The 23,831-nt window shown below is 37.0% G+C and overlaps 1 protein-coding gene across 1 annotated transcript in view; it reads left to right on the forward strand.

The window, feature by feature from the left end:
- The window catches only part of LOC119871425 (zinc finger protein 33B-like), a 49,706-nt gene extending 27,087 nt beyond the window's left edge, over positions 1-22,619 (forward strand). Inside the window, 2 exon segments of the mRNA XM_038533788.1 lie at positions 17,431-19,496; positions 19,498-22,619. Coding sequence (XP_038389716.1) covers positions 17,431-19,496; positions 19,498-19,593 — 2,162 coding nt within the window. The 3' untranslated portion in view covers positions 19,594-22,619.
- Positions 22,620-23,831: the final 1,212 nt, after the last annotated feature.

The following is a 23,831-nucleotide window of genomic DNA, read 5'->3' on the forward strand; positions in this document are numbered from 1 at the left end:
GAGAGAGAGAGAGAGCATGCCTATGCACCCGTGTGAGCTGGGGAAGGGGCAGAGGAGCGGGAGAGGAAGAGAGAGCAGAGGAGAGGGAGAATCCCAGGTAGACTCTGCACTGAGTGGGGCTCGATCTCATAACCCTGAGATTATGACTTGAGCTGAAATCAAGAGTCAGACACTTAACAGACTGAGCTACCCAGGTGCCCTGGGATTGTTCTGTTTTAATATGTTTATTTTGGATATAAATTGTCTTCTAAGTACTGTTTTGGTGTGGTTCATAAGTTTGGTATATTAGATCTACCTTTTTACTCAAAGTATTTTTCCAAGTTTCCTTGTTATTTTTTCTTCTATTTTATTCAGAGATGTGTTATTGAATCTTATATCTGTGAATTTGCAAAATTCCTTTGTATTATTGATTTATAATTTCCTTCCATTTTGGTGGGAGAACCTTTTAAAAATCTATCCTGGGGAACGTTTCTTTCTTTCTTTCTTTCTTTCTTTCTTTCTTTCTTTCTTTCTTTCTTTCTTTCTTTCTTTCTTTCTTTCTTCCTTCCTTCCTTCCTTCCTTCCTTCCTTCCTTCCTTCCTTCCTTCCTTCCTTCTTTTCTTTTCTTTTCTTTTCTTTTCTTTTCTTTTCTTTTCCCTTCCTTCCTTCCTTTCTTTCTTTCTTTCTTTCTTTCTTTCTTTCTTTCTTTCTTTCTTTCTTTCTTTCTTTCTTTCTTTCTTTCAAGATTTTAAAAATTTATTCATGAGAGACACAGAGAGAGAGGCAGAGACACTGGCAAAGGGAAAAGCAGGCTCCATGCAGGGAGCTCGACGCAGGACCCGATCCCGGGTCACCAGGATCACACCCTGGGCTGAAGGCAGCACTAAACCGCTGAGCCACCCAGGCTGCCCTACGTTTCATTTTTTGAAGAAATATATTCTGCTTTTTTTTAGTGGATTGTCATATATATATCTGCTAGGTCTAGATTACTTTATAGTATTGTTGTAACATCTTTTGTTGTTGTTGTTTTTGCTTGTATTCTGCCACTTGTTTTATCCATTACTTAAAGGAGATCTTAAAGTCTCTATTATTGTTGACATGTGTGTTTTTCCTTTGAATTCTGTCAGTATTTCCTTCATGCACTTGATTTGTTTTTTGCAGCATATAATTGCTTGGATTTATGTCTCCTGTACTGATTGACTGGTTTCATTATATAATAATATCCCACTTTGTCTCCGATAACACTTTTTTGTGTTAAAATAAATTTTGCCTAATAGTAATATAACCCCTAAAACCTTCTTATAAATGTTGTGTACTTGATATATCTCTGATTTTTTTTAAAGATTTTATTTATTTATTCATGAGAGACCCACAGAGAGACAGAGAGAGAGAGAGCCAGAGACACAGGCAGAGGGAGAAGCAGGCTCCATGCAGGGAGCCCGACTTGGGACTCAATCCCGGGTCTCCAAGATCAGGCCCTGGGCTGAAGGTGGCGCTAAACCACTAAGCCACCGGGGCTGCCCTGATTTTAAAACTTTCTACCTATTCATGCTTTCAGTCTTATAGACAACATGTGCTTGCACTTACATGTTTTGTACAACCTGACATTTGCTACTTTTTTTTGGTTTTCTAAATCCATTTCCAGTTTTCTGTTACTGATATTGTTGGACTTATGCTTGCCATTTTACTTATTGGTGTTTATCTGCCTCATGCCTTTCTGATCCAGTAGTTCATTTATTACTGCCTTCTTTTTCAGTAAGTATGTTTTAGCATAATTTGATTTATTTAATGACTATTTCACTTAAAAATTATTTTCCTAGTGGTTGTTATAAGATTTACCTCATCAGAATCTACTTGAGATTTATACTCCCTTATCTACACAGAAGTATAGAAATGTCAATCACATATAATTCTATTTATTCTACTCTATTTTGTGATATTACTTTTGTGCATAGTAGATCTGTATATGTTTAAATTCCAACAATAGATTTGTTATAATTACTACATTATATAATTTGATGTCTTTTAAAGAAATTGAGTCCAGAAAGGATAGCAAGTTTCTGTTTATGTAGTTTGTTACATTAACTTTCTTATTCACCATCTCTGCTTCATTGCATCTTGTTACTGTGAATTCAGTTACCATCTAGGTTCATTTCTTTACTCCAATCTATGTTTGTTTTGTCTGCCTTGTCTTGTCAATATCAAATATATTTAATTTCTATAGATGAGAGACCTACATTATGATTACATATGTGTTGGTTGTTGCATGGCCTTGGACAATGGTTAGGAGAAAAAAAATCCGTCTTTATACTGTCTTTTAGAATTACACAGTTACTTTTACCTGCAGTCTTTGTAGATTTGAACTAGTAACAGGAAATGTATGGGTTTATGTATTTTGCCTTCATTTTTTTTTTTTTAAGATTTTATTTATTTATTCATGAGAGATAGAGAAAGGCAGAGACATAGGCAGAGGGAGAAGCAGGCTCCATGCAGGGAGCCTGACATGGGACTCAATCCTGGGACTCCAAGATCATGCACGCCCTGGGCTGAAGGCGGCGCTAAATTGCTGGGCCACAGGGGCTGCCCTTGCCTTCAGTTTTGAAAACTGTTCTGCTATTTTGTTTTGTACTTTAAATATTTTTATTTATTTATTCATGAGAAACTGAGAGAGTGAGGCAGAGACATAGGCAGAGGAAGAAGCAGGCTCCCTGTGGGGAGCCCCATGCAGGACTCAATCACAGGACCCCGGGATCATGACCAAAGGCAGATGCTCAGCCACTGAGCCACCCAGGTGTCCTTGTTCTGCCATTTTGGTTTTTCTTTTTCCCCAGCACACTGACTATGTCACCCTACCTACTGCTCTTTATTGACTCTGATGAGAATTCAGGTGTTAATCTAACTGGAATTCCCTTATGTGATGAGTTGTATTTCTCATGATACATAAGTTTTATTTTTGTCTTTCTTTTTAAATAGTTTTACTATAATGCATCTTGGCATGGATCTCTATCTCACATGGAGTTTATTTATCTTCTTGAATTTGTATATTGTTTTTCTCTAAATTTGCAGGATTTCACCATCATTTTGTTGATTGATTTTTCTCCCCTTGATCTTCCTCCTTTTCTTTTGATATTCCCATTATGCACATATTAATGCAGATAATGCTGTCTCTCGTTTATTTGAAGCTTTGTTCAGTTTTCTTCAATCTTATTTCTGATGTTTAAATTATATCTATTGATCTGTCTTCAAGTTTACTAATTCTTCTTCTATAAGTTTCAGTCAACTGTTGAGCCCGTGTAATGAATTTACAGTGCAGGTATTATAATTCTCAAATTTAGAATTTTTGCTTCATTCTTTCCTGTTGATTGATACTCTTTATGTGATGAAGTGTCACCAGTACCTGCCTTTACTTCCTTAATCATGGTTGCCTTTTGGACATGATTGTAATAGCTGCTTTGAGGTCTGCTAGGTCCAGTGTCTGGACTCTCTCAAGGCCAGTTAGTTGCTTGCTGTTTTCCTGTTTGTGAATTTTTTTTTTTTACAAAAAGATATTTTAGATATTTTGTACATAATCTGATACTGATTCCATCTTTGTCTAGGGCTTGTTGTTAACTTTGCTTGCTTATTTATTTGTTTAATGACTTCATTGGATTATTTGACTGAAGTCCTTTCTTCCCACAGTGTACCATCTCTGATGTTTCTTGTCAGAGAGCCCTGCCTTGGGCAGCATGCACACTTAGTAAAATGACAATAGTGTTACGGTGGAGTAGGGGTGCTCTTTGAGTGTATCTGTGATGATTGATTTTGTGTGTCAACCTTAGTGGCCTAAGCGATGCCCAGGTAGCTGATAAAACATTATTTTGGGGTATGTCTTCAAGATATTTCTGGAAACAGCATTTAATTCCATAGAATGAGTAAAGAGATCCACCCTCACTAATATGTTCAGATATCATATAATTTTTTGAGGGCCTGAATGGAACAAAAAGACAAAGAAGAGCAAATTATCTTTCTCTTCTTATGCTAGGATGCCCATGACAAAATTAGTGTTCTTGGCTCTCAGGCCTTCAGGCTCTGGAACTTACATTACTAGCCCTCAAGTTTGTAGGCCATAGGCCATTAATATTTGCTAGAAGTTATACCATCACCTCCCCTGATTCTCAGGCTTTTTGACTCAGACTGAATTATGCTACAGACTTTCCGGGTTCTTTCAAACAGCAGATTGTGGGACTTCTTGGCCTCCATGACTATATAAGCCAATTCCTTTAAAAAACCTTGACACACACACACACACCCCGTTTCTCTCTCTCTCTCTCTCTCCCTCTCTCTCTCTCTCTCACACACACACACACACACACACACATACACACACACATATAATTATTGGCTCTGTTTCTCTGGAGAACCGTGATTAACACACTCTCTTTCACTGTGTTAACTTCTCTGCCTGTACTTGTGTCACACCCTGTGTTTAGCCTCTACTAATTGTTCGCCCATTGGTCTGTTGTTTCCAACATTGTCCTGGGTCATATATTGCTCTGTGGATTGGTCCGGTTAAGTTTGAGCCCTTTCAGAGAAGTAGTCTTTGAGATCAGTCTTTAATATTGCCCTTCATGCCACTGCTTTCAAAATTACCTCCTAGAAAACATAATATGAGAAAATCATTTTAGTAGAAAATCTTCATCTGTTATAAGTGTATTGGTGTGAATGTTTCTGGTAGATACGAATAAATCGATAGCCTGGGTTGCCTCTTCTTATCTGTCTCTTTTCCTTGTTCCTTCTGGTATAGGTTTAGTTAGTCTGTGATTTACCTTGTTGCCCTAATGGAGGTACCATTCTCTTCTTAGTTGCTTAACACTGAAATTTCATTGCTTTTGAAGGTGGCCTTATTTTATTGAGAAGAACTTCATAGCTCTCTATTATGCTTGTATTTCTGGGTAACAGTACTGCATGGTAGTTTTGGAGCTAAGCGCCAGAACAGTGTCCTGCTTCTCTCAAAGTGATGCTGTGGTTTGCAATAGTGGATGTGTGTATTTCTGTCTGAGTGTTTCTTAAAACCTGATATAAGCATAAGACACATGATATTCTTATATAAGAAGCATAAGACAGTATTGAAAGACTTAAAGAAGTTAAATATATGTATGTTGTTGATTATTGGAAGAACCAGCATCATAAAGATGTATTTCACCCTAAATTCACGTGCAGATTCCATTCTAATTAGGATTCCTATGAAGTTTGATGTTGTTATGCTTGTTTTTGTTTTTAAGAAGTCAAGTTATCCCATTAATACTTAGAATTCACAATGTGATTGAGATATGCAGTGAGCCTGGGGCAATTCGGTCTATTTAGTTCAGGGAGAGCTTAGAGGATAACTTAACTGTGTGAGAACTCAGTATTTGGTTAGATCTACTACTGCAAAGCACTGGCAAAAGATAGTTTTCTAAGTTGTTCTTAATTCATGTAACATATTACATGTGTCTTTACTGTCTCTCCATTAGAATGTAAACCTGGGAAAACAGATATTTTTTTTGCCTATTTTCTTCGCTACCGTACATCCCCTTAAACTGCAGAGATTGCCAAGTGAGATAAATAAAAAGGGTAAGATTTGATCACATGGCACCTATTATGAGAAACATGTTAGATTCAAAGACTCAAATAGGTTGAGCATAAAAAGGATGAAAAAGATACACAGTGGTAAAATTATTCAAGAGGCTATAGTCCTGAGTCAATATTAGATTAAATAGATTTCAAAGCCAAGAATATTGCCAGAGAAAGAGGAGGATTTTTTTTCATGTTGATAGAGATATATTTATCAAGAAAATGTAATCATCCTCTGCTTTTATGCTGCAGATAAGTTTTTTAAAGTATGCAAAGGAAAACCTGATGGAACATGAAGGAGAAATAGATCCATAGTTACAGTCTGATGTTTCACCATCCCTCTCCTGATAATTAGTAGAAGAAGGAGATGGAAAATAAACAGAGATATAGTAGACTTGAAGAACACTGAGTAACCAAACTGACCTAATTGACATTTATAAAATATTCTCACACACTCATAAACCAGTGGAATACACCTTCTTTTCAGGAGCACATGAACATAAACCAAGGTAGATCACCTTCTAAGAACTAAAACAAATATCAATTAATTTAGAGGAGTTGGGACACCTGGGTAGCTCAGTGATTGAGCGTCTGTCTGCCTTTGACTTAGGGCATGATCCCAGGGACCTAAGATTGAGTCCCACATCAGGCTCCCCACAGGGAGCCTACTTCTCCCTCTGCATATGTCTCTGCCTCTCTCTGTATGTCTCTCATGAATAAATAAATAAAATCTTTAAACAAATTTAAAAGGAGTCATCATATAAAATATTTTCACCTCGGAGGGTGGGGCAAGATGGTGGAAGAGTAGGGGTCCTCAACTCACCTGGTCCCACCAACTTCCCTAGATAACTTTCAAATCATTCCGAACATCTGTGAATTTGACCTGAGATTTAAAGAGAGAACAGCCAGAGTGCTACAGAGAGAAGGGTTTCACTTCTAGCAAGGTTTCGGTGGTCAGTGTTGGGGCTTTCTACAAGTATTGCTGGTTTATATAAATTTGGGACTGAGCATCTTCTAACATACAGAACTTCTAACATACAGATCCAAAAGGATCACCCTCTAGGACCCCTCAGAATCATCAAGGGTGAAATTTACTTAGGTCTTGGTTGATACTCTTGACTCAGCCCGCTCATACAGCCACTGTGCACTGAAAAAATGACTAGAAGGAAAAAATCACCACAAAAGAAAGAATCAGAAACAGTACTCTCTGCCACAGAGTTACAGAATTTGGATTACAATTTGATGTCAGAAAGCCAATTCAGAAGCACAATGATAAAGCTACTGGTGGCTCTGGAAAAAAGGCATAAAGGATTCTAGAGACTTCATGACTGCAGAATTTAGATCTAATCAGGCCAAAATTAAAAATCAATTAAATGAGATTAAATTAAATGAGAGACAAGAGATTCTTAACTTATATGGAGAGAAATATTAGATTAAGAGCAGACATCTCCACAGAGACCTGGCAGGCCACAAGGAGCTGGCAGGATATACTCAGGGTCCTAAATGAGAAGAACATGCAGCCAGGAATACTTTATATAGCAAGGCTCTCGTTCAGAATAGGAGAGATAAAGAGCTTCCAAGATAGGCAGAAACTGAAAGAATATATGACCACCAAACCAGCTCTTCAAGAAATATTAAAGGGGACCCTGTAAAAGAAAGAGGAAGCTCAAAGGAATAATCCATAAAACAGGGTCTGAAGAGGTATTATGATGACACTAAATTCATATCTTTCAATAGTTACTCTGAACGTGAATGGGCTAAATGATCCCACAAAAGATGCAGGTTTCAACTGGATAAAAAAGCACGACCCATCTATTTGCTGTCTACAAGAGACTCATTTTAGACCTAAGGACACCTACAGCCTGGAAATTAGAGAAGAATTAAAAAGATTCATGGAAATGAATGAAAATGAAGGTAAAACCATTCAGAATCTTTGGAATATAGCAAAAGCAGGCCTAAGAGGGAAATACATCACAATACAAGCATCCCTCAAAAAATTGGAAAAAACTCAAATACACAAGCTAACAACCTCCCACCTAAAGGAACTGGAGAAAGAATAGCAAATAAAACCTACACCAAGCAGAAGAGAGATAATACAGATTCGAGCAGAACTCAATGAAATAGAGACCAGAAGAACTGTAGAACTGATCAACAGAACCAAGAGTTGGTTCTTTGAAAGAATTAATAAGATAGATAAACCCCTAGCCAGCCTTATTAAAGAGAAAAAAGACTCAAATTAATAAAATCATGAATGAAAGAGTGGAGATCACAATCAATACCCAGGAAATAAAAATGAGTTTGAAAACATATTATGAGCAGCTATGTGTCAATAAATTAGGCAGTCTAGAAGAAATGGATGCATTTCGGGAAAACCCCAAAGTACCAAAACTGGAGCAGAAAAAAATAGAATACCTGAACAGGCCAATAACCAGGTAGGAAATTGAAGCAGTCATCAAAAACCTCCCAAGACACAAAAGTCCAGGGCCAGATGGCTTCCCAGGGGAATTCTATCAAATGTTTAAAGAAGAAGAAATAATACCTCTTCTACTAAAGCTGCTCCAAAGGATGGAAAGGAATGAAATACTTCCAAACTCGTTGTATGAGGCCAACATCACCTTAATTCCAAAACCAGGCAAAGACTCCACCAAAAAGGAGAATTATAGTCCAATATCCCTGATGAACACAGATGCAAACATTCTCAACAAGATAGTCACCAATAGGTTCCAACAGTACATTACAAAGATTATTCACCGTGACGAAGTGGGATTTATCCCCAGGATGCAAGGGTGGTTCAGTACTCGTAAAACAATCAATATGATAGATCACATCAACAAGAGAAAAGACAAGAACCATATGATTCCTCTCCATAGATACAGAGAAAGCATTTGACAAAATACAGCATCCATTCCTGATCAAAACTCTTCAGAGTGTAGGGATAGAGGGAACATTCCTCAACATCTTAAAAGCCATCCATGAAAAGCCCACAGCAAATATCATTCTCAATGGGGAAACACTGAGAGTCTTTTCCCTAAGATCAGGAACAAGACAGGGAGGTCCACCCTTACCACTATTATTCAACATAATACTAGAAGTCCTAGCCTCAGCAATCAGACAACAAAAAGAAATAAAAGGCATTCAAATTGGTGAAGAAGAAATCAAACTCTCCCTCTTCGCAGATGACATAAGATTGTACTTAGAAAACTCAAAAGACTCCACCCTAAAATTGCTAGAACTCATACAGTAATTCGGCAATGTGGCAGGATACAAAATCAATGCCCAGAAATCAGTGGCATTTCTATACACTAACAATGAGACAAAGAAATTAAGGAGTCATTCCCATTTACAATTGCACCCAAAAGCATAAGATACCTAGGAATAAACCTAACCAAACAAGTAAAGGATCTATACTCCAAAAAGTACAGAACACTTCTGAAAGAAATTGAGGAAGATACAAAGAGATGGAAAAATATTCCATGCTCATGGATTGGAAGAATTTATGTTGTGAAAATGTATATGCTACCCAGGGCAATTTACACATTCAGTGCAGTCCCTATCAAAATACTGTGGACTTTTCAGAGAATTGGAACAATAATCTTAAGATTTGTGTGGAATCAGAAAAGACCTCATATTCGAGCCAGGGGAATATTGAAAAAGAAAACCAGAGCTGGGGACATCACAATGCCAGATTTCAAATTGTACTACAAAGCTGTGATCATCAAGACAGTATGGTACTGGCACAAAAACAGGCACCTAGATCAATGGAACAGAATAGAGAACCCAGAAATGGGCCCTCGACTCTGTGGTCAACTAAGATTTGACAAAGCAGGAAAGACTATCCACTGGATATTGGACAGTCTCTTCAATAAATAGTGCTGGGGAAATTGGACAGCCATGTGGAAAAGAATGAAACTGGACCATTCTCTTACACCAGACACAAAGATAAACTCAAAATGGATGACAGAACTAAATGTGAGACAAGAATCCATCAAAATCAAAACCCTAGAGGAGAACACAAGGCAACACCCTTTCTGACCTTGGCCACAGTAACTTGCAAGATGTGAACAAGCGGTAGAAGAAGGGGAAGTGGGTGGGGGAATGGTGAGACTGGGTGACGGGCCCTGAGGGGGTACTTGACAGGATGAACACTGGGTGTTATATGTTGGCAAATCGAACTCCAGTAAAGAAATACACAAATAAAAATATAGAAATTTAAGAAAATATTTTCACCTACTAGAGTGGAGTTAACTTTAGTTAAATTAAAAATCAATAACAGCAGGAGCTATAAAATTTCTAGATAATTAGAAACTTAATAGCATACTTTACCTAACCAATCGTTCAAAGAATTCAAAGCGGAAATTAGAAACTGTTTTGTACTGCATGTTCATGAAAACAGAAGTTGTGGGAAATTTACATATAGAAAATTTTTATATCAAAAACAATGTATGTATAATACTTCATTGATTTCATTGTTTTCCATTGGATCTTTATAACTTCTCTTACTTTAAGGTTTATTTTCTCTTTTCTAGTTTTATTTTTTTCTTGTTTTTTTTTTATGTGAAAGCTGAGATGATTGAGATCTTATGCAACACAAGTAAATTTTTTTGCATGTACATATCTATCACACATACGTGAAATTCTTTTTATATGGAATATGTATTATAAGTAATATATATTTAACATATGATGTGTAAATTTCATACATGTTGAATTTTGTGTGTGTTTACACCCACGTATATCTAACACACATGTGAAATTTATGTTGGATAAACGGAAGGTCACCATTTAATGGCTTCAGCTGCTTCTACCTTAAGAATCTAGGAAAAAAGGAGCAAATTAAGTCCATAGTAAGCAGAAGAAAGGAAGTAATAAAGAACAGAGTATTAAATAATGTAATTGAAAACAGAAAAATAGTTGAAAAAATTAAACCAAAGTTGAATCTTTAAGATCAGTAAAATTGACCGGCTTCTAAATGAGACAAATTATTGATATCAAGAATAGGAGTGTCAGTATCACCAAAGATTGTACAGATGCCACAAGGAAAATAAGAAAATGTTTTGCCTCTAAGTATATAAACTCAACAATTTATATAAAATGGACAGTTACCTTCAAAGAAACAACTTTCCAAGCCCACTTAGGAGAAATAGATAAGCATTCCATGAGGAAGACCCAGGTACAGGTATGAGTTCTACTTTGGTACAGGTAGTGTGTTCTACCACACATGGAGTAACACCAGCTTTTACCAAACTATTCCAGAAAATCCAAGAGAAAGTTATACTAAGTCTCTGCAGCCAAAATTTCCTAATACCAGAGCTAGATAAAGACATTACAGGCATATCTCAGAGATAAACAAATTTCAGAACCTACATGGAAAATCTTTAAGAAGACAATTTTGATTAAATCTATTTTCATGGTAGCTGTACCTCTAAATGTGAAGGATTTTGCAGTGAAAGAGATTTGTGTAGTTGAAAAGCACATAGATTAGTTAATGTTCAGGAAGGCTTTGTATAAAGAAAGATAAAGCAAGTGTGGCAAAAATTTAACAATTTGTAAATGTAGGTGAAAAGTACAGAAGTGCTTATTTTATGGCTCAGGTAAACTTCATATTTTTTGTTTATTATGTGGAAATTATTTTTTTTATATCTTCTGTCTCTACCAAGTTTAATTTTGATAAGGTGTATTTTCTTAGAAAATTATTTGGTACTCTCCTTTCAAATGTATTTCTATCATGCTGAGCAGAAATAGCCTTTAGTATTTTTTCATACCTTGTTCCAATTATTGTTTCTTCCTTATTGCTTCTCATTTTGAGTAGTTGAGCTTTCTTTCTCTTGTTTTTGTTGATTAGATTAGTCATGATTTGTCTCCTTTTTTTATATATTCTTTTTCTCTTTTTTTATAATAAATTTATTTTTATTGGTGTTCAATTTGCCAACTTACAGAATAACACCCAGTGCTCATCCCGTCAAGTGCCCCCCTCAGTGCCTGTCACCCATTCACCCCTACCCCCCGCCCTCCTCCCCTTCCACCACCCCTAGTTCGTTTCCCAGAGTTAGGAGTCTTTATGTTCTGTCTCCCTTTCTGATATTTCCCACACACTTCTCCCTTCCCTTATATTCCCTTTCACTATTATTTATATTCCCCAAATGAATGAGAACATATAATGTTTGTCCATTATTGACAAATAATGGACAATTGACTTACTCCACTCAGCATAATACCCTCCAGTTCCATCCACGTTGAAGCAAATGGTGGGTATTTGTCGTTTCTAATGGCTGAGGAATATTCCATTGTATACATAAAACACACCTTCTTTATCCATTCATCTTTTGATGGACACTGAGGCTCCTTCCACAGTTTGGCTATTGTGGACATTGCTGCTAGAAACATCGGGGTGCAGGTGTCCCGGCGTTTCATTGCATCTGAATCTTTGGGGTGAATCCCCAACAGTGCAATTGCTGGGTCGTAGGGCAGGTCTATTTTTAGCTCTTTGAGGAACCTCCACACAGTATTCCAGAGTGGCTGCACCAGTTCACATTCCCACCAACAGTGCAAGAGGGTTCCCTTTTCTCCGCATCCTCTCCAACATTTGTGGTTTCCTGCCTTGTTAATTTTCCCCATTCTCACTGGTGTGAGGTGGTATCTCATTGTGGTTTTGATTTGTATTTCCCTGATGGCAAGTGGATGCAGAGCATTTTCTCATGTGCATGTTGGCCATGTCTATGTCTTCCTCTGTGAGATTTCTCTTCATGTCTTTTGCCCATTTCATGATTGGATTGTTTCTTTGGGGTTGAGTTTAATAAGTTCTTTATAGATCTTGGAAACTAGCCCTTTATCTGATAGGTCATTTGCAAATATCTTCTCCCGTTCTGTAGGTTGTCTTTAGTTTTGTTGACTGTATCCTTTGCTGTGCAAAAGCTTCTTATCTTGATGAAGTCCCAATAGTTCATTTTTGCTTTTGTTTCTTTTGCCTTCGTGGATGTATCTTGCAAGAAGTTACTGTGGCTGAGTTCAGAAAGGGTGTTGCCTGCATTCTCCTCTAGGATTTTGATGGAATCTTGTCTCACATTTAGATCTTTCATCCATTTTGAGTTTATCTTTGTGTCTGGTGAAAGAGAGTGGTCTAGTTTCATTCTTCTGCATGTGGATGTCCAATTTTCCCAGCACCATTTATTGAAGAGACTGTCTTTCTTCCAGTGGATAGTCTTTCCTCCTTTATCGAATATTAGTTGACCATAAAGTTCAGGGTCTACTTCTGGATTCTCTCTTCTGTTCCATTGATCTATGTGTCTGTGTTTGTGCCAGTACCACACTGTCTTGATGACCACAGCTTTGTAGTACAACCTGAAATCTGGCATTGTGATGCCCCTGGCATTGTTTTCTTTTTCAATATTCCTCTGCTATTCGGGGACTTTTCTGATTCCACACAAATCTTAAAATAATTTGTTCTAACTCTCTGAAGAAAGTCCATGGTATTTTGATAGGGATTGCATTAAACATGTACATTGCCTGGGTAACATTGACATTTTCACAATATTAATTTTGCCAATCCATGAGCATGGAATATTTTTCCATCTCTTTGTGTCTTCCTCAATTTCTTTCAGAAGTGTTCTATAGTTTTTAGGGTATAGATCCTTTACCTCTTTGGTTAGGTTTATTCCTAGGTATCTTATGCTTTTGGGAGCAATTGTAAATGGAATTGACTCCTTAATTTCTCTTTCTTCAGTCTCATTGTTAGTGTATAGAACTGCCATTGATTTCTGGGCATTGATTTTTTTATCCTGCCACGCTACCAAATTGCTGTATGAGTTCTAGCAATCTTGGGGTGGAGGCTTTTGGGTTTTCTAGGTAGAATATCATTGTCATTGGCGAAGAGGGAGAGTTTGATTTCTTCTTTGCCAATTTGAATGCCTTTTATTTCTTTTTGTTGTCTGATTGCTGAGGCTAGGACTTCCAGTACTATGTTGAATAGCAGTGGTGAGAGTGGACCTCCCTGTCTTGTTCCTGATCTTAGGGAAAAGACTCTCAGTGTTTCCCCATTGAGAATGATATTTGCTGTGGGCTTTTCGTGGATGGCTTTTAAGATGTTGAGGAATGTTCCCTCTATCCCTACACTCTGAAGAGTTTTGATCAGGAATGGATGCTGTATTTTGTCAAATGCTTTCTCTGCATCTAATGAGAAGATCATATAGTTCTTGGTTTTTCTCTTGCTGATATGATGAATCACATTGATTGTTTTACAAGTGTTGAACCAGCCTTGTGTCCTGGGGATAAATCCTACTTGATAATGGTGAATAATTTTCTTAATGTACTGTTGGATCCTATTGGCTAATATCTTGTTGAGAATGATTCATCTCCTTTGTTAATCTTTCCAAAGAACTAGATTTTTTGTTTCTAAGAGATTTAATTGATTTTTAAAGTAATCTCTTCACACCAAACTTCGGGCTTGAACTCACAACCTCAAGACCAAGAATCCCATTCTCTACTGACTGAGCCAGCCAGGGGTCCCAAAGAAACAGATTTTTGGCTTAACCCTTGTTCTACTGTTTTTCTCTTTCCATTCCATTAATTTCTAATCTAAGTAAACTGTCCAAAAATAAAAGAAGACCTAATCCACATGTTCAAAGAGACCATCTGGAAAAACTGACATGGAATGATTTGCTGAAGACATCCTTTAATAAAACTACTAGACCTTACAGATGAAGAGAAAGTTTTATCTGTATTATTGTAAATTTATTTTTGTGTTTGTTTTTACCTGTATTATTTCCCTATTTGTGCTTTCTACTTCATTCTTTTATGTTACTTTTGTTTTCTTTTGTTTCTAATCTTTTGAGTCAAGGATTCAATTGTTTTTCATTCTTTTCACCAATACAAAACATTTAATGCTATGAAATCTCTGATCAGTATGCATATCCCATATTTACTCGTAAGTAATACTTTCACTAGTTTTTTTTGTTTTAGAACTTCAGCTTTTGTTTGTTTCCTTTTTCACCAATGAATAGTTTGCTAGAGAGCTGGTTTTTTTGAAGTCCCGATAGAAGCTTATTCTTCCCCAATAAGTTCTAGTTTTACTGTATTATTACCTGAGCATGTTACACATATCAGTGTTTTTAATGTTTCATGCACCCTTGAGACTAAAGTGTAATTTTCTATTAAAAGTTTTGACATTATAAAATCAAATATGGGTTATGATATATGTCTTCTTAATTGTTGTCATTAAGTCTTTTACCCCCCAACTTTCTGCTTTTTGATCTTTCTTGAAATATCCTTTTAAATACTGTATTTTATTTTTTCCTTGCTTTTCTGAGTTCTGCTCCATGAAAGATTTTTGGATTTTATAAATGTTAATTTTGCATTCAAAATTGAGGATTTATCTTTGTAAAGTGGTTTTTCTGTCCTTTCTGGCAACAGATTTACATGTCTCCTTCCTTATTGTTTCCCTTTGTTTGGAATAATATGGTCCATGCTTTTGGTTTTAGCCTTTTTGAGTAAGTCTCTATAATTATGTTTCTCATCTACAGCATTGATTTAGGTTTTTGTTTGTGACTGTTGACTGAAGTCATTTTGTTAATTGGTGAGTTAAACCCATTCACATTTGTTAATATGACTCATAGTTGGTCTCATTTCTGCCATATTGTTACATTTAATGAGTGTATCACATTTACTGAATTATTCTGTTTGGTCTTTGTTTCATTTTGGAGAGAGTTAGGGAATTTTGATGTTTTTGTTCTCAGAATTACTTTTACACTAATATGTTTTATACTGCCCTTAGTTGCCCATTTCCTAATTTAACCCTCTATTTGATTTTTCAGCTTTCAGTGACAATCTTTAGGTGATTACTTAAGTGGCTATCTCTGTGTGTGCTCTTATATTCTATTTTTCTTTCCTGTTTCCTATAGCTTTTTTAGTTGCATTATTTCTACTTCACTAGAACCTTTAGCATTTACATATATATATATATATATATATATACATATTTTTATTTTATTATTTGAGAGCAAGAGTAGAGAAAGAGAGAGAACAAGAGAGAGTGAGCACACAAGTGGGTGGAAGGGCAGAGGGAGAAGCAGACTCCACACTGAGCCAGAGGGGGTCTCGACCCTGGGACCCTGAGATCATGACTTGACCCTATATTAGACACTTAACCAACTGAGTCATCCAGGTGTCTCTGACATTTATATATTATTCTTCTGTTCTTGTTCCCGATTTTTTTTTGGTCTTAGACCTACAATAAAATGTATCCACTGCTTAGTTTTTCTGCCAGTGTTTCCTGTCAAATCCTTGACTTTTTTTTTAACCCAAAAATGTTGCTCCACTGAGCTTCACTTTGTTTATTGGTGACAGAATCTATTGCAAGACCTACATTTTTGTTTGAGAGTTATTCTTTTTGCCCAAAAGACATTTCTTCGGTTTTAAGGTCTAGTAGTTTTTTTTGAAGTGTGTCTTAGTACTGTTCAGGTTAGCTTTTCCAGGTTCATGGTGGTCCTTTAGAATAGGTGGATTCTTAGTTTATGGTTTTTAATATTTATTCCATGTGTTTTTCTCTGTAGAGACTGTAATCATATGTATAATTGTATTTTAAACTCTATTAATTTTGCTGACTAAATTTTTTATCCAGGGCTTTCTTATTGATGCAGTTGTTCTTTCATTAGTTTTATTGTCATTCTTTGGTGTCATGCCTTTCTTCAGTGCTATTTACCAAAATTTCAGTGAAGTCTCTTTTTCTTTTGTGCTCTTTATTAGTCTGCCAGGACTTCAATAACAAAACACCACAGACTGGATCACCTAAATAACAGAAATTTATTTTCTCATACTTCTGGAGTCTGTAAGGCCAAGGAGAAGGTGCCAGCAGGGTTGGTTTCTGCTGAGCCCTATCTCTTCGGCTTGCAGACAGCACCTTCTTGATATATCCTCACATGGCTTTTTTTTTCTGTGCACATAATGGAAGCAAGCAAGTGCTGGTGTCTCTTCCGCTTCTAATAAGGATACCATTGTATCAGTACCACATCCTGATGCCCTAAACTCAGCCTTAATTGCCTGCCTAGGCCTCTGTCTCCAGATGTAGTCGCATTGGGGATTAGGGCTTCCAACATACAAATTTATGAGGAGGACAGTTCAGTTCATAACCTGCTCCTTGTAATTCAAGTCTATTTTAAGATCACTGTGTCCTTTTTAGGATTTTATTCCTCACGTGGATTCCCATATACTACAAGTCCCTTTTGTTGGAGTTTCCAGTGGCCTAAGTTATCACCTATCAGAACTGAGATGTCATCTGAGTATTTTCCCACTCATACTAGGACTTTCCCTTTCTGGGAGTGATTTTATTTGGATTTAATTATCTCTGAGTTTTCTGTCTTTTCTTTAGGTGTGGTTGCCATGACTCTAGATGACTCTTAAATGGATGTGAGCTCATTATCAGTTTCTTCTGTATTTAAATGTTTCTTTCCCTAGTGGCAATTTGAAGTTAGTAGTATTTTGTATCTCCTAGTTATGCTGAAGTCATGGGTTGTTGTAGGTAATTTTTATTTGCTCTCCTTGTATCGACCCATACAGTTTTCTGGAGGATAAATGGACACATTCAGATTTTAGAAGCTATTATTATTATTTTTCAGACATAACAATGCAGATGTATGTGTTATGATAGCCAGTTTCCTCTCCCTTTTTCCACTATGCCAGGCTTTTTTTTTTTCTTATTTTCATTTTTGTTCTTTCGTGTCAAACCCAAGAATAGGAAAAATATGTACTTACAGTTATTTTCTTCTCAGGAAACTAGATAAGAAATCTAAATCAGCATTTTTATATATGTTGCGTTCCATAAGAAATACGTTAATATTTATATGTAAGGTTGACTTTTCTTATTTTTAGAATCCTCGGAAACTGATCACAAGAAAGAAAGGAGCCAAGAAGACCAGCCTAAACATGTGTGGGAAGTTGCATTCATTAATAAAACACTGACTAAAGAACAAGGTAATGGAAGAAAACCACTTACCTTGAACGCAGACTCTTTTCCTTCCAAAAAGATCCTCTGTCAATGTGACTCATGTGGAATGAGTTTCAACTGTGTTTCAAAATTATTTATCAATAAGAAAAACTATTTAGGAAAAGAGACTGATGAATATAATGCTTTTGGAAATTTGCTACTTGATATTAAACATGAGAAAACGCATACTCGAGAGAAAAGTGGGTTTTTTAGAAATGGGAAAATTTTGAATCATGATGAGAACCCTGTTCATCATAAGAAGATTCAAACTTTAGAGCAAAATTTTGAGTATAACATTTATCAAGAAACCTTCCTTGAAAAGGCAATATTCAGTCCGTACATGAGAGAAATTGCAGAAGGGAATGACTGTGAATGTGATGAATATGGGAGAACCTTCTTTGATAACTCTTCCTTCTTACTCCATCAGATGAATTCCTCAAAAGAAAATCACTATGGATTTAGTGGTTGTGGAAAATCCCTGTATGTGAAGGCTACCCTTTTGAAACATCATGGGCCACATATGAAACACTATGAATGTAATGGAAGTGGGAATAATTTCCAGAGGAATTTATGCCTTTCACAACTTCAGAAAACTCATAAAGGAGAGAAACACTTTGAATGTAATGAGTGCAGGAAAGCCTTTTGGGAGAAGTCCCACCTCACTCGACATCAGAGGATACACACAGGAGAGAAACGCTTTCAATGTAATGAATGTGGAAAAACCTTCTGGGAGAAGTCAAACCTCACAAAACATCAGAGATCACACACAGGGGAAAAACCCTATGTGTGCAATGACTGTGGGAAGGCCTTCAGCCACAAGTCAGCCCTTAGGTTACACCAGAGAACACATACGGGAGAGAAACCCTATCAGTGTAATGCATGTGGGAAAACTTTTTACCAGAAGTCAGATCTCACTAAACACCAGAGAACACACACAGGGCTGAAACCCTATGAATGCTATGAATGTGGGAAATCCTTCTGTATGAATTCACACCTTACAGTACATCAGAGAACTCATACAGGTGAGAAACCATTTGAGTGTCCTGATTGTGGGAAATCTTTCTGTCAAAAGTCACATCTTACACAACATCAGAGAACTCATGTAGGGAATAAACCCTACGAGTGTAATGCATGTGGTAAAACTTTCTACCACAAGTCAGTACTCACTAGGCATCAGATAATTCATACAGGGTTGAAACCTTATGAATGTTATGAATGTGGGAAAACCTTCTGCTTAAAGTCTGACCTCACAGTACATCAGAGAACTCACACAGGGGAGAAGCCCTTTGCATGTCCTGAATGTGGGAAATTCTTCAGCCATAAGTCTACCCTCTCTCAACATTATAGGACACATACAGGGGAGAAACCCTTTGAATGTCACGAATGTGGAAAAATCTTCTATAATAAGTCATACCTAACTAAACATAATAGAACCCACACAGGGGAGAAGCCCTATGAATGTAATGAATGTGGGAAAACCTTCTGCCAAAAGTCTCAGCTTACTCAGCACCAGAGAATTCACATAGGTGAGAAACCCTATGAGTGTCATGAATGTGGAAAGGCGTTCTGTCATAAGTCAGCTCTGATTGTCCACCAGAGAACTCATACAGAAGAAAAGCCCTATAAATGTAATGAATGTGGAAAATCTTTCTGCGTGAAGTCAGGCCTTATTTTACATCAGAGAAAACACACAGGGGAGAAACCCTATGAATGTAATGAATGTGGGAAATGCTTCAGTCACAAATCATCCCTCACAGTACATCACAGAGCTCATACAGGAGAGAAATCTTGTCAGTGCAATGAATGTGGGAAAATTTTTTACCGTAAATCAGACCTCGCTAAACATCAGAGATCACACACAGGGGAGAAGCCTTATGAATGTAACACATGTGGAAAAACCTTCTCTCAGAAGTCAAACCTCATTGTACATCAGAGAACACACACAGGAGAAAAACCTTACAATTGAAGTGGGTGTTAGGAATGTCGAGCTGCAGTTCAGCACCCATTATTACACTTCAGAGAATTCACACTGGAGGAACCTCTGTTGACATCCTGAAAGTTCAGGAACCTTCTTCCACAAACTGGCTTTATGTTACTCCAAAGTAGAGTGCAACAAATATAGGGCAGTCTTGTTAAATAACATTTCACTGAATGTCACCAAGCAAATACTGGTATAAGACAGTAAAGATTTTTTGATTTTGCAAAAGTGTTTTTTTAGCAAAAGTACAAACTAGGTTGTGTCAGATTTTATATTGAGAAACCTTTCAATTTGAGGTATATAGCTTGAAGATTATTTTTAGAAGTAATATAACATTAGAAGTTGTGTTTTGGGTTTTGATGTCATATTTATCTTTAGGAAACATAAAAAGTTTTAATTTGTAGATGTATATTGTGCAATGTAAAGCTTTAAAAACAAACAAACAAAAAAAAGTAGTAAAATGAAAAATCAACTTAAAAGAAGCTGCAGTAAGTACATAGAATTCTCATGTGCCCTTCATCAAGCTTCTTCTAATGCTATCTTCTACAACCATGGTATATTGTCAAGCACATGACATTGATGGCACTACAGTACTCAGTCACACACAGTCCTTCCCACTTCAACAATGTTTACATGCACTTTGTGTGTATGTCTAGTTCTGTGAAATGTTATCACTTATATTTTAAGTAACCACCAACACAGGTTACAAAATCAAAAGGGAATCTGGTGTCTCTGTTGCATTAGGATTACAAAGGAATTGGGATTTTACCATGAGAAGTTCCCTCGTGTTAATAATCATAATGCAACTTAATATAATTGTGAACAGAGAATAGACACCCCCTAATTTAGCTGTTGTTACAATATCAGGCACATCTCCCATGTGCCTAAGAGCCTGGAGCATCCTTTTAAAAGTAGAGGCCCACAGAGCTAATGTGTAACCATTTAAAATGTATAAATCAAAATAAAGTGGTAAATAGGTTGTCTTCAGTGAAGGTTATCTAGTCCCTAGTGTCATTATCCCCTTTTACCCGTGGTTTGTGTCAAGCCATGAGGTGCCTTGAGTGTACATATGTGAGTCTTCTAGCCCTCAGCCTAAATTTTCTACAGACTTAACTCTGTAAGTTACTGCCCTATAAGCATGGGCTGGTGTACCCAGAGACAGATCGGAGCCCTTGGAGATTTTTTACTCTGAGAGGAGAGTGGGTTAAGACTGGAACAGATCCAGATTGAAGGTAGCTTGAGGCTTTTACTCACTGACACAGTAAAAAGTGATATACTAAATTCTACAATCAGTCAGGTTACATAAACCAGGTTATACAAACTAATGATCTTAACTTGCACAGAGAGTCTAAGCTTCTATCTTAGGAAATTAGGAACAGGAGCTGATTAAATCCAGAGTAAATGAAACAAAAGAAATACGAATTAGAGCAGAAATCAGTTAAGTTGAAAACAAAATAGAGAAAGTCAGTAAAATCAAAAGATAGTTGTTTGCAAAGATCAATGAAACTGATAAACTGTTAGCTAAATTAACCAAGAAAAAGAGGAGATATAAGTTGTTAATATCAGAAATGAAGGAGAGCCATAACAGCTGATTCCATGGACATTAAAAAGATAATAATACTATGAACGACTCTGCACACAAATTTCATAGCCTGCCACACAATCTGCCAAAAGTCACAGAAGGATAAACCTGAATAGCCATGTATCTATTAAGAAATTGAATTAATACATAATCTTCCAAATCAGTATCACATCCAGATGTATTCACTGGTGAATTCTATTAGACCCTTCAGGAAAAAAAATGATACCAATTCTCTAAAATCTCTTCCAAAAAGTAAGAGCAGAAGAAATACTTCCTAACTCATTCTGTGAGGCTAGCATTGGTGTTGTAGCAAAACCAGACAAAGGCATCACAAGAATGGGAAACTGCAGACCTATATGTCTTACAGTTTCCTCACATAGAAATCCTCAACAAGTCATAAGCAAATTGAACCCAACAATATATAATTTTGCAGTATGACCAAGTGGGATTTGTTCTACACGTGCAGTGCTGCTTCTACATTTGATAATCTGTTAATTTAACCCATCATATCAACAGGCAAAAGAAATAATCACATGATCATATCAATAGGTACAGAAAAGCATTTCACAGAATCTTAACTCATATTCACAGTAAGAAATTTCAGTATACTAAGAATACAGGGAACTTCTTTAACTTGGTAAAGAACATCTACAAAAGCTCAATAGCTAACATCATACTTAATGGTGACAAACTAGATGCAGTAAGATAAGGAGGAAGGCAAAGGAGGCCCCCTTTGACCAGTCTTTCAACCTCCTTCTGGAAGTCCTCACTAACACAGTATAAGAAGTAAAGGAAATAAACTTGGATTTGGAAGGAAGAGATAGAACTGTCTATATTTACACATAACATGATTCTGTAGGTAGAAAATTCCAAGGAGTCAACAGCAATATGCTTTGACACTAGTAAGCAATTATATAACAAGGTTATAAGATGCAATGAGTAAAGGAATGGCAAAAAGCAATCCATAGCTTTTTGTAACAGAAGTAACAAAACATGGAGGAACCTTGCTGGCAAATTGCTAAATGAAAAAAGCCAGCCTGAAAAGGCTTTACACTTTGGTATCCATCTATAATGCATTCAGATACAAAAGCACAAGTATATGGAGATAGTAAAAAGATGTAGTGGTTGTCAGGGATTCAGGGCAAGGGAGGGAAGGATGAATAGGTGGCTTATAGAGGATTTTTGGGACAATGAAACTATTCTGTAGGACATTATAATGATAGATACATGTCATTCATTTGTCAAAACCCATAAAGTATAAAATAGAAAGGGTAAAAACCCTATGTAAACTAGTTAGTAATAATGAGTCAATATTGGCTCATCTGTTGTAACAAATGTACCACACTAATGCAAGATATGAATAATAGGGGACTATTTAGAGGGAGGTAGAAGTGAAGCAGTATGTAGGAACTCTGTGCTTTCTGCTCAATTTTTCTGTAACCCTAAAACTCCTCTAAAAATAAAGCATATTGAATAAATAAACAACCCTTCCTGCATATAGCAATACAGATGAATCTGTGAAGGTGCTTTCTTACACACAATATTTAAAACTCACATTATTCAGTGACAGTTTTCCTATGGTGGGAGGCAGAATGCATTCTCAGAAATCATATATTGATAGCCACTATAAAGCTAAAGCCTGTTTTCAGTATATAGCTTGCTGTTGTTGTAAGCCTTTTATCTTTTTTGAAAGTGTAAATTTCCTACATCTCTTTATAACATCTTGTTTCTATACCAAATTGTTCTTGACTGACTGGTTCTGTGATATGACAAAGGCCACTTGGGACAGAGCTACCAATTGCTGGCAGGCCTATCTTTTGATATGCACTGTACTGCCTTCTTTTGGGGGTGTTGCTGTGTCTTCCCACCCTAAAAGGCTCTTGTCCCTAAGAGAATTGTTAATTGGCTGTATTAAAGGAGATTTCCTTTTGGGTTCAGTTTGACTAGAGGTCTGAGGCAGGGACAACACAGGACCCCAACTGCAGTTGAGCCCCACCTACCAAGGGACTGGCTAGAACTCTCTGGTTACTGCATATAGTCCGGTGACCATCCCTGGCTATTCAGGGTGCCCACACATACCATTGTTTGTTACTGTGCACCACTGGGGTGGGCATGCAGATGGCCCTTTGTGAAATTTTGGAAAGGTAGCCCTGAAAGAATTAAGCATGGCACTTTTGTGGTCTAATGAGCTGTTGCACAGGTAGGGGCAGCAGCCTTCCCCCTCTCCTCTGCTGCTACTTCCCTTGCTGCCATTGCACACATGCCTGATGCCCAAGGGTGTTGAGGACATGTGCAATTTCCTGAGGCCCAGATGATGAGAAAAGAAAAGGGGATCCCTTCCAAATTACCAGAGGGAGTACCTCAAATGCTCTTCTAATATAAAACCTTTAGCCAGTGAGCCTGAGGTCTGTTTAGAATTGCTATTTTATCAGTACATCAAAGGGCTAACCTTGGGATCTTGGAGCTTAATGGCCTTGACCTGGGCCATGGACAAAAGGCCCATAGTGTTTGTGAACCCTGACCCCAGAGAGATTGACCGGCATTCCCTGGAGGAAGCTGCAGCTGCCTATGAGGTCAGCTGTTGGGCTCTGGCACTTTCTCTCTAACCACCCAGGTCCATGCCACAGGTGATTGAGTAGAGAGACAAAAACTGAAAGCCGCAACTTTACGTGGCTAGAAATCTAAAATATTCTGAGGAATTTGTACAGAGAGAAATGAGAGAAAGC

The sequence above is a fragment of the Canis lupus genome, chromosome 4, assembly GCF_011100685.1.
Source record: "Canis lupus familiaris isolate Mischka breed German Shepherd chromosome 4, alternate assembly UU_Cfam_GSD_1.0, whole genome shotgun sequence".
Classification (NCBI taxonomy): Eukaryota; Metazoa; Chordata; class Mammalia; order Carnivora; family Canidae; genus Canis; species Canis lupus.